This window comes from Cyprinus carpio, chromosome B15, assembly GCF_018340385.1.
Source record: "Cyprinus carpio isolate SPL01 chromosome B15, ASM1834038v1, whole genome shotgun sequence".
NCBI lineage: Eukaryota > Metazoa > Chordata > Actinopteri > Cypriniformes > Cyprinidae > Cyprinus > Cyprinus carpio.
Genome location: NC_056611.1, coordinates 22,160,720 through 22,175,076, shown reverse-complemented (window position 1 = coordinate 22,175,076; position 14,357 = coordinate 22,160,720). Strand labels below are relative to the sequence as shown.

The 14,357-nt window shown below is 37.6% G+C and overlaps 1 protein-coding gene and 1 pseudogene across 1 annotated transcript; both read right to left on the bottom strand.

Annotated features, from left to right (window-relative positions):
• Positions 1–14,357, bottom strand: part of LOC109075045 — an 81,470-nt pseudogene that overhangs the window by 14,749 nt on the left and 52,364 nt on the right.
• On the bottom strand, positions 6,279–12,358 carry LOC122139879 (tektin-1-like). The gene is made up of 6 exons (XM_042740072.1): positions 12,284–12,358; positions 9,273–9,457; positions 9,012–9,140; positions 8,514–8,654; positions 8,187–8,412; positions 6,279–6,377 (listed from the first exon to the last, which is right to left on the bottom strand). Exons 1-6 carry the CDS (start codon positions 12,356–12,358, stop codon positions 6,279–6,281), a joined length of 855 nt encoding a protein of 284 aa, XP_042596006.1.

The following is a 14,357-nucleotide window of genomic DNA, read 5'->3' as shown; positions in this document are numbered from 1 at the left end:
TTCCAGTGTTCTCTGAAAGACTGTATCTGTATATACTGTATTTACTGTTTTGTTTTTTAATAAAAGTATTTGCATAATGAAAATAGTTAACGTTTACAACATAACTGGCTTTTTATTCTTCATAGTGGCAAAAACAAGCTTGGTGACAGTGGATGCAGTGCAGTAATTTGGGCACTCTGTCTTTGAATTAGTTTTTTCTTTCTGTTTTTATTCCTAGAGTTCAAATGTTAGAGCATGGCAAATCACAGAAACACAAAAGTGAATAATTGTATAACTTTAAAACACAACGTAACATACAATGTAAATGTTAGAAGCTCATCATTTGATTAGTTAATGCACTTGTCTTTGGACAAAAAAAAATAAATTATATTTAATGAGAGGAATCGGTTAGATGGGATCCGACTGCGAATGCTGGGCATGTGCACATCAATATTGGCCAATTTTTGTCAAGCTGAACAACAATAATTAGAGCATTTGCATTATTGTTGGAGGAAGGTGTAGACGTTAATAAAACACAATCTAATAGGTAGCAAATTTTATTGATTGTTAACCAATCTATCCCTTCAGCCGAAAAACGGAAGACATTTGTCATAAATGACCATAAATGGTTAAGGAAGTGTGACGCCGCTGTTCAGCTTTGATGTCATTGGCTGTGAATTTCCCTTGTCACCGCAGGACTGTCTGTGGTTGGACTATCTTTTAACCCATATTAAACAGCATATCATGTTAAAAAGTATGTTTTGCTGCTATTATCACATTAGTAATATATTAAGTCAACAATGAAGTGTTGCTATGTTGAGAAAAATTACCTCTTCAGCGAGATCCTAACCCTAGCCCTAAGCATAACTTCAATGAACTACAAAGAAAAGCGCCAAGTTTTCCCTTTCCATAGATAGAACGACAGAGGCTTGTGGGTAATGTAGTTTAAAACTTTTTATTAACGAAATGAAATAAATAATATATTTAATGGAAAAACTGGATATCTAAATATTTTCATTGTGTAAACCTCTATGATATAATTGAAAGACAGAGTGAAATTTGGTATTTTACAGTGAGCAATATTTAAAATGCCTTTATGACACCTTTCCATTTATTTCTGAAAACTGTGCCCAACATTATTTTATCAGCATAGCATAAGTAGTAATCCTGCCGATTTTCTCTTTGATTCGTTAATTGGTCTCTGATTTACAGCCATTTGAAATGTGCAGTTTTTGGCTCTTCCGGGGGGTGCTATTGGGCCCCTGGGGGTAGAAGGGCAGTAAAACCTACATATATGTATTCTCTTCATCATGGACAACAATCTGAGCTGAGTCACATTTATATCTGACAGTTTTCACAGTCCGCCCTTTTCTATTCTTATGTCATGGCTAGTATAGCTTTTGACAGGACATTGTGAGGCCATCTGATGAAACATGGAAAATAAGAAAGAAATGATTTAATAATAAAAATAATAGATATAATTATTTATTTTTGAAGTAAACGGCAATAAATATAATGGATGAACCTGCAACAACTTGCCGTTATCTATTCCCCGCTGTTAAGCAGTAATCAAGGACAATTTATACACATTGTGATACTTCACTTATTACACAAGGACAAATTCATGCAGTACTAAGAATACTGTATAGAATATATATATATATATATATATATATATATACTGATATATATAAACTAATTAGCAAAAATCAGTGTAAAAAATGTCGTCCTCACCCCCTTATCTTGCTCCTCACGTGCTGGATATTAGTAATGTGCATGCTCTTGGTTTTAATGCAGTACAAGGTCCACGTTGATTATTCCTGCTACATTCTCAGTTATTCCTCAAGTGTTTGTAGCAATAAAGCCCATGGCCCATGCATCTTGTAATGCAAAATAATTCATCTTGTAACTCCCTTTATTTCACAAAAAAAATGGCATATTTGTTACTAAATATATACAATAATAACTTTCTGGTGTATTGTTGTTCCCTATGTCATTAATCTGATCAAAAATGTTTATGTCTTAAGTAAAAAATAATCCCGGTAATTAATAACGTAGTTTTTCCAAGTATAAAATAAACACATATGAGCCTACCTAGTAAAATTATGAATTTACCAAGAATTTTCAATACACAATATTCATCATATTAATTTTATTGAAGCATAGACTATAAAGTTGATAAAGTAGCATCAAGACAAATAAGATTCAAGGAAAATAATAATGGATAATCAAAAAAACATTAACATCATATATTCATCAGTTCACACAGATGAGTAATGAAATGTCCTTAAAAGTCAAACAATCCCATCCGGTCAACTGAGATACAGATCATGTGATACATATAAGACATGTGATACTGTTTCAGAAAATAATGATTCCTTATCATCACATCTAAACTGGTTTCATTTCCCCATCGTGATCTTCTCGTGTAAACAGTGTGTGGTTGATATCCAGCACTGATGTGATGTAGCTTTTTCTCAGCCAGAGGATCTCTCAGTCCTAACATCCCATTTTCAGACAGTTCCCAGACCTGGTCAAAGTAAAACAAAAAACACAAACAATTCAGATGAAGTTGTTTAATGGACAGTCAGACAGTTTAATGTTCTTTGTGATTTTAGCAGTGTGAACAACTATGACCCTTTAAGTACTGGACACATACCATTCTTCAAGCTGTTTTAAGACCTTTTGAGAAGCTTTTTCTTTGAAGACAATTTACCACATCCTCTTCTTTCATTCCTTTCAAGAGCATCTCTTGGTCAAACCCCTCATTTGGCCGATGAGATCATCTGTACAAAGTAAAATTGTTAAAATACTGCAATAAACAATTTCATTATGCAAGAATTAAGAAAAAGTTACAGAGGCAAAGGACTTGCTCTTGAGACACCCCTTAGCATGTGACTGAAGTTTTTGCCTCTAGAATTCATCTTTTGTTGCAGTAAATGTGTCTTTTTCCTCTAGAATCTTTCTCCGAAGTTCATGACTTCTCACAAATGTGTTTTAGTCTGTGCAGTGTAAGGCCTGGCTTCAAACCAATCAACTATCAATCCACAATTTATAACACAACATTTACAAAACAATGAAATAATGTAAACCACTTTTATAAAACTTGTATGCTTTTATTAAAGAAAAACAGGTGGTGTGGTTTTTAAAACCTTAAGATTAAAAATGTTCCAGTCACACTTTGCTAACATGCTGTAATTGTAATAGTTGTATCAAAAAAAAAAAAAAAAAAAAAACATTAGAAAAAATAATCACGGCTGACATGAACAGTCCTGTGAGAGATCATCATAAAGTGCTGTATAACACAGCATTGCTTCAATACAAACATACCAGTGGACTTTCTGTCTTCGTTTGGGCACAAGATGGCCGTCTTCATTCCTCATCCTGAACAAAGAGTTTCCTTGGTCTTCCTTCTCTTCTGTAAAACAAGATAATCTCTACTTACTCTGTGTGCAATTAATATTGCTCCTTAAACATATAATTAAAATCATTTAAAATAAGATTCAGACCAGAGCATTTGATGAGTGAATGTTGATTCAAAAATATTCAAAAAAATGTACCTGGGAAGACCTGATCATGGCAAGATTCGCTGAGACTCAGTAATAGCTCTTTTAGTTTTTAGCAAGGTTTGTGAGGGTTGGCTCTTAAAAGAGCTGTTGAGCTCGATATTGTAGACCTGAAAAAGAAGAACAGCATTATCTGCAAACAATCCTGTAAGACAGAAAGGAAGGAAATATTATTACATTACATGCAACTTATACATTACTGTGGGTTTTTTTAGACCATAAAAGCAGCCTCTGCAAAGATGCTGTATAATTAAATGTTAAATGCATCCATTACTAAAAGCAAGTCATTAATAACAAGCTATATTCATATGAATTCTTTTAAAAATGATTACATGCTTTCAGGACTGTTATCAGTAGTGTAATTGATCTGGTTCTGACAAATTAATCAAAGATTTGATATATCACGTGACACATCAAAACTAGCATTTCCACTTGTGGAAACATAAATGACGAGGTGCAGAGAGATATTATGTATAGTTGGAACATGAACTGATGGGGCTTATTTGAAGTACCGGTAATTTATTAAGAAGCCAATGGACAATAAAAACTTTCTGACTGTTTGGGGCATTTGACTGCTTTCCAAGAAGAGCGCAACTGATTTATCAATATTGTGATAGTGTCAGATGAGACGGTCCTGGGGCTTGTACAATATCATACAAGTGTTAAACTGAATTACTGAATTATTAAGACTTTGATGTGCGACTATGTTTAGAGTTCTTACTAATGGGGCATTTTTAATACTTTTACCCTGTCCAAATACCCACACTTGCGGTCTTGGCCACTTGAAAGCGTGTGTACAGTACGTGGCAGTCCGTGCACCAGTCTTAATAATGCCAAAGCGCAGTGCCCTTAATGCACACTAAACCCACACTATCTCCAATACTGCTCTGGAACGCTATACCAGGCTTAGTGTATCCCATCATGCATCATGTTTTGGAATAAATTGTGAGACTTTTTGCAGAGATCTCACGAGGGGTCACGGAAACCTTTCCAATGTATGTGAAATATTAATAATATTAATAATAATAATTAGATATTGAAAATAATTTAGTAGTAAAACAAAGTGTTGCACGGTTTCTTGGTGCACAGAAAAGTATATTTATTTTGTACATCATTTGCAATTGCTTTTTTATCACTTAATTAGAAGCACCACAAATTAAATTTTCATCTGTAATAGGGACTATTGAAAAGACATTTAGAAGTTTATTTTAAAATGCAAAGTTGAAACTAAAAAAATTAAAAATAAAAAAAATCTCTGTAAACACTTAAATGTGTCCCATAAGGCAGTGGTTCCCAATCCTGGTCCTGGAGAACCCCAACACTGCACATTTGAGATGTCTCCCTCTTCAAACACACCTGATTCAACTCATCAGCTCATCAGTGAAGACTCCAAGACCTCAAAAGTGTGTGTCAGACAAGAGAGACACCAAAACCATGCAGTGTTGGGGTTCTCCAGGACCAGGATTGGGAACCACTGCCATCAGGTCATGAAAAGTTCGACACACACACTTGTGGTCCTCATGCTCACTCGAACACTTGGCCAAAATACAGGAAATATGTCAGATAAGTAATCAAGTGGTCAAGTGCAAAGATGGCAAGTGTGGGTATTTGGACAGTGCAAGAGTTTGCTGTGCAAATTATAACAGCAGTTTGATAAAAAGGTAAAACTAACACAGACTTACTGCTGCAAATGTGTGCCTCCGCAGCTTTCTGTCTTCTCCATTTCTGAAGGAATACCTCTCCACAAACACGACTGGGCTGACTGCTTCCTTTACGTCTTTTCAGCTAAAAAAAAATATAATAATAATAAAAAGGGGGGGGGGGGAGGAGAAGAATTTTAATATAAATATTTAAGATATAAACTGATACGAATGAACTGCAAGATGGGAAAAAATATGTGTCCTTTATTTATTTACTTTTTTTTTTTCTATTTACATAAAAAGGTATTAAAAGCATGGTACCGTAAATGTGATTACTGTGATATCTGTCATATAAAACCACATAAAAACACTACCATTACAGTTGTACAAGCATAGTTGGTTTGGTGATTATTGTGCTATTGCTATACCATAGTAAAACTACAGCTACTGTGGTAAATACATGGTAAATGTCCCGTTCCTGGGTTTTAACTTCAAATTTCATTTGTTACTATTGTACGTGTCGTGGTCACCATGATTTTACTACAAATACAACTTACATCTTTGAACCTGATATGAATATAAAACTGATCCAAGGTCTATGGCACGTCACGTGACAGATAGTGTTTAATCACCCCGGTTAGCAGCTGTGTTCATTTAGTTAAACACAATAAAACTCAAAGACAGCCTCGGATGACCGATATAATACAGCGAGTAAACATACTGCGCTATTCTGATTAATAAAGAAGACGGAATACATTTTATAACAGGCATTAAATCAGCGTATTTACGACTACTCACCCAACCTGTGGCACATGTAAAGTGATGGCAAATATCGCGATGTGCGCTGAATGAGACTTCTTGAACGTGATTTCATGGCGATAAACATCTCATGCCCTTCGCGTCTGAGTACTTGACGCCAAAAGTTTCCCACTGAAAGCAATGTAGGTCCTAGTGCGATGATATAGGGACGCCGAGGGGCGCCTTTGGCGTCTTCATAGTGACGCTAGAGGCGCTTGACCATGCGTCAGTTTTTGGCGCTTTAGGAGTGAGAATGGGTTGATTGAGGGGTTTAGGTGTTTTGTTTGTTTGAAGACTATCGTTTCTTGATTTGTTTGTGTTGATTTTTTTTTTCTGAGATTGTAAAAAGTTTGGGTTTGAGATTTTTCTCCTGATTTGCTGTCTCTCCTAGCAGCTTTAAGAGAGCACATAGACATACCTAACTAGTCAAATTATAACCTAAAAAAACTAGAAGGAAACCCTATAAAAAGATCTGGGATGTTACAGACAAGATTAAATTGAAATCAATCCTAATTACTCAATTAAATGCTAAACATATACATTTTTTACTTTGAATTTTGCAGAGTATTATATGGCTAGTTATTAGAGATGCACAATAGGATATATTATTGTCAAATATTATTAAATAAATTTTAATTTAGCCATGACCTAACACTCACTCAAAATTAATCTTCAATATTTAAAGATTAAATAATATTTAAAGAGCAGGTCATATGGTATTTTAAAGTGTCCCAATATTGTATTGGAGTCCCCTACATCAGGTTTAAATGCATCTAAGGTCAGAAAACATTGTAATTTTCTCAGAATATACATTTAATATTAGAGTCATTTGCCAACGATTAGGAAATGATTCGTTTCAAGCAAGTTCGGAGCAAGCCCCTCCCTTCCTCAAGCCTACTCTGCTCTGATTGGTCAGCTGGCCAAACCTGTTGTGATTGGCACAGAGATGAGTCCTTGAGCCAGTTAGCCAGCGCTACCATTGACAAAGCACCTTTACATAAAACAATAATATAATCAATCCGTTCTTATAATGACATAAAATACAAAAACACTTATGCAAGCGAATCGTGCCCACAGCTAAGGTTTAGCTGCTAAAACTGTGAAAACTAGGTGGATACGTTAGCCGAGTGCTTACGTGACTAACTGATTAAACAATACAGTTTGTAAACCAAAATATGTCTACTGTAATGTTTGAAGGACGACAGACAAAAGACGCTTGGTCTTAACTTTTAATCAGAACGCAGAACAGTTGTATCACAGCACCAGCCGAAATCACTCATCTCTCCCGCATTAACCCTGTAACTGCCAGTGCAGCACAATAAACAGCAGTTTCACAATTATTATAAAGTCTGTGAGCTACACTACATTCTTTATTATTAAACAAAGTAATTAGAACAACGTCAGTCTACAATAATCGACATATTCTTAGGTTCACTGCGAATTTTTAGAACTACTTCAGTAAGACAGTAATATCGTGTTTACCTGGAAACCTAAAGCTACACTAGGTATACATCACATATTGGCACAAAAAAATTATATTTTGAGCACTCAATTGAAAATGTACACCTAACGTATCAATCGTACTACTTACAGGCCGTGGTTCAGAGAGCTTGTTAGTCCAAATTAAGAAGATTAGAAGCCAACGGAGATAAAAGCCCAGATTAGAGAAGCAGTTCTTGATAAAATGACAAGCACACAACAAAAGGCTTGAATTGTATTTCTGTGGTATCCTTGAACACCGCGTCTTCTCAACATGATGTAAACGCACTAATAGCAAAAGTGTTTGTGGGCAGATCAGACTCTGTTCGTATTTCGCTGGCAGGCGGGGATTATGCAAATGTGTTACCCAGTGACGTATACCGGTAACAGACAAAAGATTTGAAAATGTAATGACTCGTAAAGGCGACTCTGAGTCGACTCTCTCTTTTGAGAGACAATATCTTTATTTATCATGCACTTTTTTGATTAACAACTTTGCAGATTGTTTTCATTTAAGGATAGCTACGTTATAAACTGCAAAAGAGAGATTTTTCAAAAACCCATATGACCTGCTCTTTAATATAAAATAGATACAATACAATAATATTTAATAAAATTGTTAATTATAATTTTAACAAATCTATATTTTTCATAATATATATTATAATGTTGCTGTGCCTTAATTCACTAGTAGAAATGATTTTATACTACAAGTGCAACTGACCTCATTGAGCTGGTTCTCAAGCTGTGTTTTGGCAGTTTTGGTCTCCTCTATGCGGAGCTCAAAAGCCCTCCCCGTGGCCTCGTACTGTCTGCGCATGTCTGAAGCCGTCTGCTCAAGCAGACTGTCCACGAGAGCTCTCAGAGAAAGAGAGTTGTTCTTCTCCTTCTCGGCTTTCCTAATGTTTAAGATGCAGAGGCTCTCCCACTCCTCAGGAGTCACTGCAGTTCTGGAAATAGTAAAAGGGCTAAATATACTGTATATATACAGAACAAAAAGATGGAAAATATTCTCTTAACATCTAAGTAGTATTATAGGAACTTTTCTTACCCAGCACTGCTAAAATCTGAATTCCCTCTGTTTAAATTGGTTGATGCATTAGTGAGAAGAGCACAGAAATCATCAATGCGCTCAGCCTGAAATTTGTCCTGCAGGTCCTTTTCCAGATAGTATTTCACTGAACGAATGAGCCTGAAAAACACATGAAAAATGTGCAAAGTAAAATAAATTTTTTAATCAAATTACTGTTCATATAACTACCATTTTTATTAAATAACACAATATACCATTAATGCAAGGGTTTAGTGCCATATTTTAAACACTTTTCAGTTTCTCATCAAAGTCATTATTATTTTATTGTTTTATTAAATAATTGTTTATTTCCGAATTATTATCATCATAATTTAATTAATATTTTATTATTTGTTTATTACAGCTTTGACAGATGCTTCCACATTAAACATCAAGAACAACTTGATTTTTTATGATTTGACCCCTTTAACTTAGTCTCTTGATTTCCCAAATGAGTCTCGTCAATGTCCCACCGACCTGATCTGCTCATTGATCTGCTCCAGTGTTCGCTGAAGCAGGACCATCACTCCTTCAATCACCTCCTTCTCCTTCAACAGCTCCTCTTCCACCTCATCATGCGCAAGGTCAATTGCCACCCGCTTCTGTCTGTGGAACAGACGTAGTTCAAAAGGATGGCATTTATTTGCTGTTACTTTTAATCAATTTGGTTGTGTAGGTTAAGTAAAACTCTTGATTTTTAGGATTGTCTTCGACTGGTGGTGCTACAGTGTGAAGTACCTCTCAGTCAGACATTGCAAAGTCACTTGCAAAGGCTCAGAGCAGCTTTCTAAGGCTCTTTCCACACGACTCTTGAATATGATGAGGGTCTCTATCTCCTGCACCATCTCCTCAAACTTCTGGTCCAGTTCCTGCCTCCAGAATTTGATGTCATGGATTCTCTGCTCTGAAGAGGAGATGCAAGACTCGTTGGAAAATAAGTAGGCCAGAATTGTTTACACATTATTAAGGAAATAATAATGAATGAATAAATAATAATGATAATAAATAATATCAATAATAATAAATAAATGAAATAATAATAATAATAATAATAATAATAATAATAATAATGATGATGAATAAAAACTTGAAAGAGCTGTATTCAACCAAGTCTTTGCCTTTCTCACACAGAACAACCTCCTCGACAGCAACCAGTCTGGTTTCAGAAGTAGACATTCAACCAAGACTGCCTTGCTCTCAGTTGATGAAACCTAAGACTGGCAAGAGTGGATTCCAAATCTTCAATACTTATCTTGCTGGATCTGTCTGCTGCTTTTGACTGGATTAACCACCAGATCCTCCTGTCAACCCTATTGGAAAAGGGCATCTAAGGAACCGCACTCCAGTGGTTTGAGTTTTATATCTCAGATAGGTCCTTCAAGGTATCTTGGAGAGCTGAGGTGTCCAAGTCGCAACATCTAACTACTAGGGTGCCTCAGGGCTCTGTTCTTGGACCACTTCTCTTCTCTGTCTATATGGCTTCACTAGGTTCTGTCATTCAGAAACATGGCTTTTCATATCACTGCTATGCTGATGACACTCAACTCTACCTCTCATTCCATCCTGATGATCAGACGATAGCCGCTTGCATCTCAGCATGTCTAACAGACATTTCTTTCTGGATGAAGGTCCATCACCTTCAACTCAACCTTGCCAAGTCAGAACTGCTTGTGGTTCCATCAAACCCATCGTTTCATCACAATTTCACCATCCAGTTAGGCACATCAACCATAACTCCTTCAAAAACAGCCAGAAACCTTGGAGTTATGATTGATGATCAGCTGACTTTCTCTGTCCACATTGCTAAAACTGCCCGGTCCTGCAGATTTGGTTTATTCAACATCAAGAAGATCAAGCCCTTTCTTTTAATTTGCACTGGCTACCAATAGCTGCTAGCATAAAATTCAAGGCATTAATATTTGCCTACAAAACCACCGCTGGCTCTGCCCCCCTTTACCTAATTTCATTACTTCTGACTTATGTGCCCTCTAGAAGCTTGCGTTCTGCAAGTGAATGTCGCTTTATTGTGCCATCCCCAAAAGGCACAAAATCACTTTCACTAACTTTTAAAGTAAATGTTCCCTCCTGGTGGAATGACCTGCCCATCTCAATCGGAGCAGAATCTTCAAGAATCGGCTAAAAATGGGGGCAGCTAAAATGGGGACAGCTGTGGCCTAATGGTTAGAGAGTTGGACTTGTAACCAGAAGCTCGCAGGTTCGAGTCTCGGTGGTGGCAGGAGTTGTAGGTGGGGGAGGGAGTTAATGAACAGCTCTCTCTTCCACCCTCAATACCCATGGCTGAAGTGTCCTTGAGCAAGGCACTGAACCCCCAGTTGCTCCCCGGGTGCTGGATATATAGCTGCCCACTGCTCCGGGTGTGTGTTCACTTCTCACTGCTGTGTGTGTGCACTTGGATGGGTTAAATGCAGAGCACCAATTCCGAGTATGGGTTACCATACTTGGCAAATGTCACGACTTTCACTTTCAAAAACACATCTCTTCCATTATGGCGTTATTTCCCTGTCAAATGTCGAGAGCGCATTATTGTAGCGCGAAATACATTAATATTATGTGCAAGCGCGAATCTCTCTGCTCGCGCGCGGAATATAATGTGCAAGCGCGAATCTCTCTGCTCGCGCGCGGGAACTGGGCACGCGCTCTCAGATACACGTTGCTCTTGTAAGAATTTTCTCTGGGGTCGCTCAGAGAGTCTGCCTGCACTTAAAACGTGTTCAGTGCAATCGCGAATATCTCCTCTTCGCTTAAAGTAAGCGTGTATGTGCTTAGACTGTGTCCCGTGCGTTCGAGCATGGCCAAGTACTTAGTGATGTCCGATTCGCGAACGAATCGTTCGATTTAACCGGTTCTTCTTAGTGAACCGGTTGAACCAGTTCACCAAATCGAACTGAATCGTTTGAAGCGGTTCGCGTCTCCAGTACGCACTAATTCACAAATTACTTAAGCGGTTAACTTTTTTAACGTGGCTGACACTCCCTCTGAGTCAAAATAACCAATATCCCGGAGTAATTCATTTACTCAGACAGTACACTGACTGAACTGCTGTGAAGAGAGAACTGAAGATGAACACAGAGCCGAGCCAGATGACGAACGTACACGCCCAATGCTAGAGCGGTTCTCGTTCTCGAGTCAAGAACCGGTTGCATCGGTTTTCGGATCACCAGTACACTGAACCGAAAACCGTTTCTTTCAGACGCGTCCGATTTGAGAACCGATTAGCTGATTCTCGTTCTCGAGTCAAGAACAGGTTGCATCGGTTTTCGGATCACCAGTACACTGAACCGAGAACCGTTTCTGTTTGAGAACCGATGAACTGATGATACTGCGCATGCGTGTAACGTGTAATGCATTTTGTTAAACATCAGAAAGTGTGATGAAATAACTATATTTTTTTTTTTTTTTTTTTTTTTTTTTTTTTTTTTTTAAGATGAATGTATCTAATCTGTATATTTTGTTAAATTGTAGATTGTTAGATTATAGGCCAAAGGGGTTTTCAGGGAAGTTGGACAATAATTAAGACTCTAAAGACTCTATGTTTAATAGGAATAATGGATGATTTATGAAATATCTGTACTGTATTTATAGTTAACGATGACACATTCACAAATTGAGTTTGTAGTAAATAGAACATGAACACGAGTAGAGCAGCTGATGATACTGAACTGCAGCGAGTCGGTTAGAGCGATTCTCGTTCACGAGTCAAGAACCGGTTGCATCGGTTTTCGGATCACCAGTACACTGAACCGAGAACTGTTTCCTTCGGACACGTCCGATTTGAGAATCGATGAGCTGATGATACTGTGCATGCGTGATTCAGCGTAAATCTCACTGACACACAGCGCGTCTGAACCGAACTGATTCTTTTGGTGATTGATTCTGTGCTAATGTTAGGAGCGCGGGTAAACCGTGGGCTTGAATGAAGGGCAATCTGGCGAAACGTAAGTTTATTTAATAACAAATAAATTGCAATGGATTATGTATAGTAAGTGGATCATGGTTTCTGCGCTGATGACACCTAATTTATTTATTTTATATCTTCAAGACTTAAATCCTCGTATGCACATTATTGCTGTTACTGTATTTGGGTGCGTTGTTGCAAAACTTAATTGTAAACTTTTTTATGATTATGAGGTTTTTAACTGACTAAAGTTATGATTACTTTATATATTTGAATGTTTGATAGACTTGCTGCCATTACGTCATCGCCAATGACGTCATTACGTCGAGCGTAAAAGAACCGGTGAACCGGTTTTTTCAACCGGTTTACTGAATCGAACCGTCCGAAAGAACCGGTTCGCGGAAAAGAACCGAACTTCCCATCACTACAAGTACTCTTCTCTTCGATTTCTTTCTCTTTGCTCTCTTGGCATAAACGCTGTCAAAACGGCAACAACCAATCAGAAATAGGCTTCAACGAATGACCAATGAAAACGCGACATCGTACATGGAATCTTATTGGTTGATGGGCATTTCGGCTCTTTTTCATGAGCCGGCTCGTTTGACTCAGCTCACTGAAAAGAGCCGGCTCTTTTGGATCACAAACGGCTCTTTAAAAAACAATAATGTTTTGACTATGATAGGTGTGAAAACAATTCTAATTAAATTATTAAATTAAATCATACTCACAATGTCTCACAATTTCTTTAAAGGTGCCATGTGTAAAAATTGAGGTAAAAATATCCAAAAAATGACCTACACGCATCAAAAGAATGAGAAGAAATAAGGGCGATGATGTCATTAAAAAAATGTCAAGTTATAGTGCTGCAGAGATATCAACCTTAATTAGCATTAGCATTACTAGCCACGGCCCGACAGGTGTCGTAATACCAGTTTCGGCCATGGGAGGCCGGTATGCGGGCAATATACCCACCAGCCAACCTGCAATACACGAATAACTCGCACGGCTTGTGGGCGTACTTGAACCTGATGTCAAGCAACCGCGCTCGGAATCACAAATCAAATCCGATAAGAAAAGGAGCCGAAACAGTAAACATCGGCACTGCTTTCCATCGCTGGAGACAACTGATGGACTTGAAAGAAATGAGATTCGACTCCGAACTTGCAACATTTCTTTTGGATTGGTAAGTAAGATGCTGTTAGTATTTCGCTAGAATTTTGTTTTATATGTTTGCGTATTTTTTTCGGGAAGTTATAACATAGAAATGTATCGAAGGCTGTTCGATGGCTTACCGTAGCTGCGTTTGATAGTTAGCTAGCTATAACTTACCCACAGATCCGATCCGGTTTTCACCTGTTTATCTACCAAAGCCCGTCTCTACCAAGCTGATGCTAAAATGTAACATTACCTAAGAAGCTTGAAATGTCTTCGATGATAATGAACCCGAGAGAGAGAGAGAGAGAGAGAGCGCGCCCCGGCCGCGCGCGCACTCACTCACTATATTCAGAGCGGTCAAGTTTTTGAAAGCGTGTGAAAAGAGTCAATTGTGTGTGTCTCACGGTGAATGCTTGAGAGTTGGCAGCTCTGGTTACGTTGGTTGGTGCTAGCTTGGTTAACATCAGCTGTCTGATGTTGACCAATGATGTTGACAGAATGCTGTCTGTCAAATTAATTTAATTCAAATAATGTGTATATACAATTCAAAATGTAATATGAACAAAACGAATATGAACATATTCACTGGTAAAGGTGAAGGGGAGTAGCTTGAAGATGTCATGTTTCAAGATCACTTGACATCACCCAACGTTCCTCTGGAGGCAAAACGTCCTCTTATGCTGTGTTCACACCAAACGCGAATAGAGCGTCAAATTCGCGTCTACCGCGCCTAGTTTGCCGCTTGAACATTT

Bases quoted from the DNA above. Each gene is read 5' to 3' on its own strand.
- LOC122139879 (XM_042740072.1), bottom strand. From the start codon at position 12,358: ATGCACAGTATCATCAGCTCATCGATTCTCAAATCGGACGTGTCCGAA. The intron at 8,655-9,011 runs GTCGGTGGGACA...TGTGTTTTTCAG, and splicing joins CAGATCAATGAGCAGATCAG to GCTCATTCGTTCAGTGAAAT. The intron at 6,378-8,186 runs GTCAGTTGCACT...GCTCTCTTAAAG, and splicing joins TTGAGAACCAGCTCAATGAG to CTGCTAGGAGAGACAGCAAA.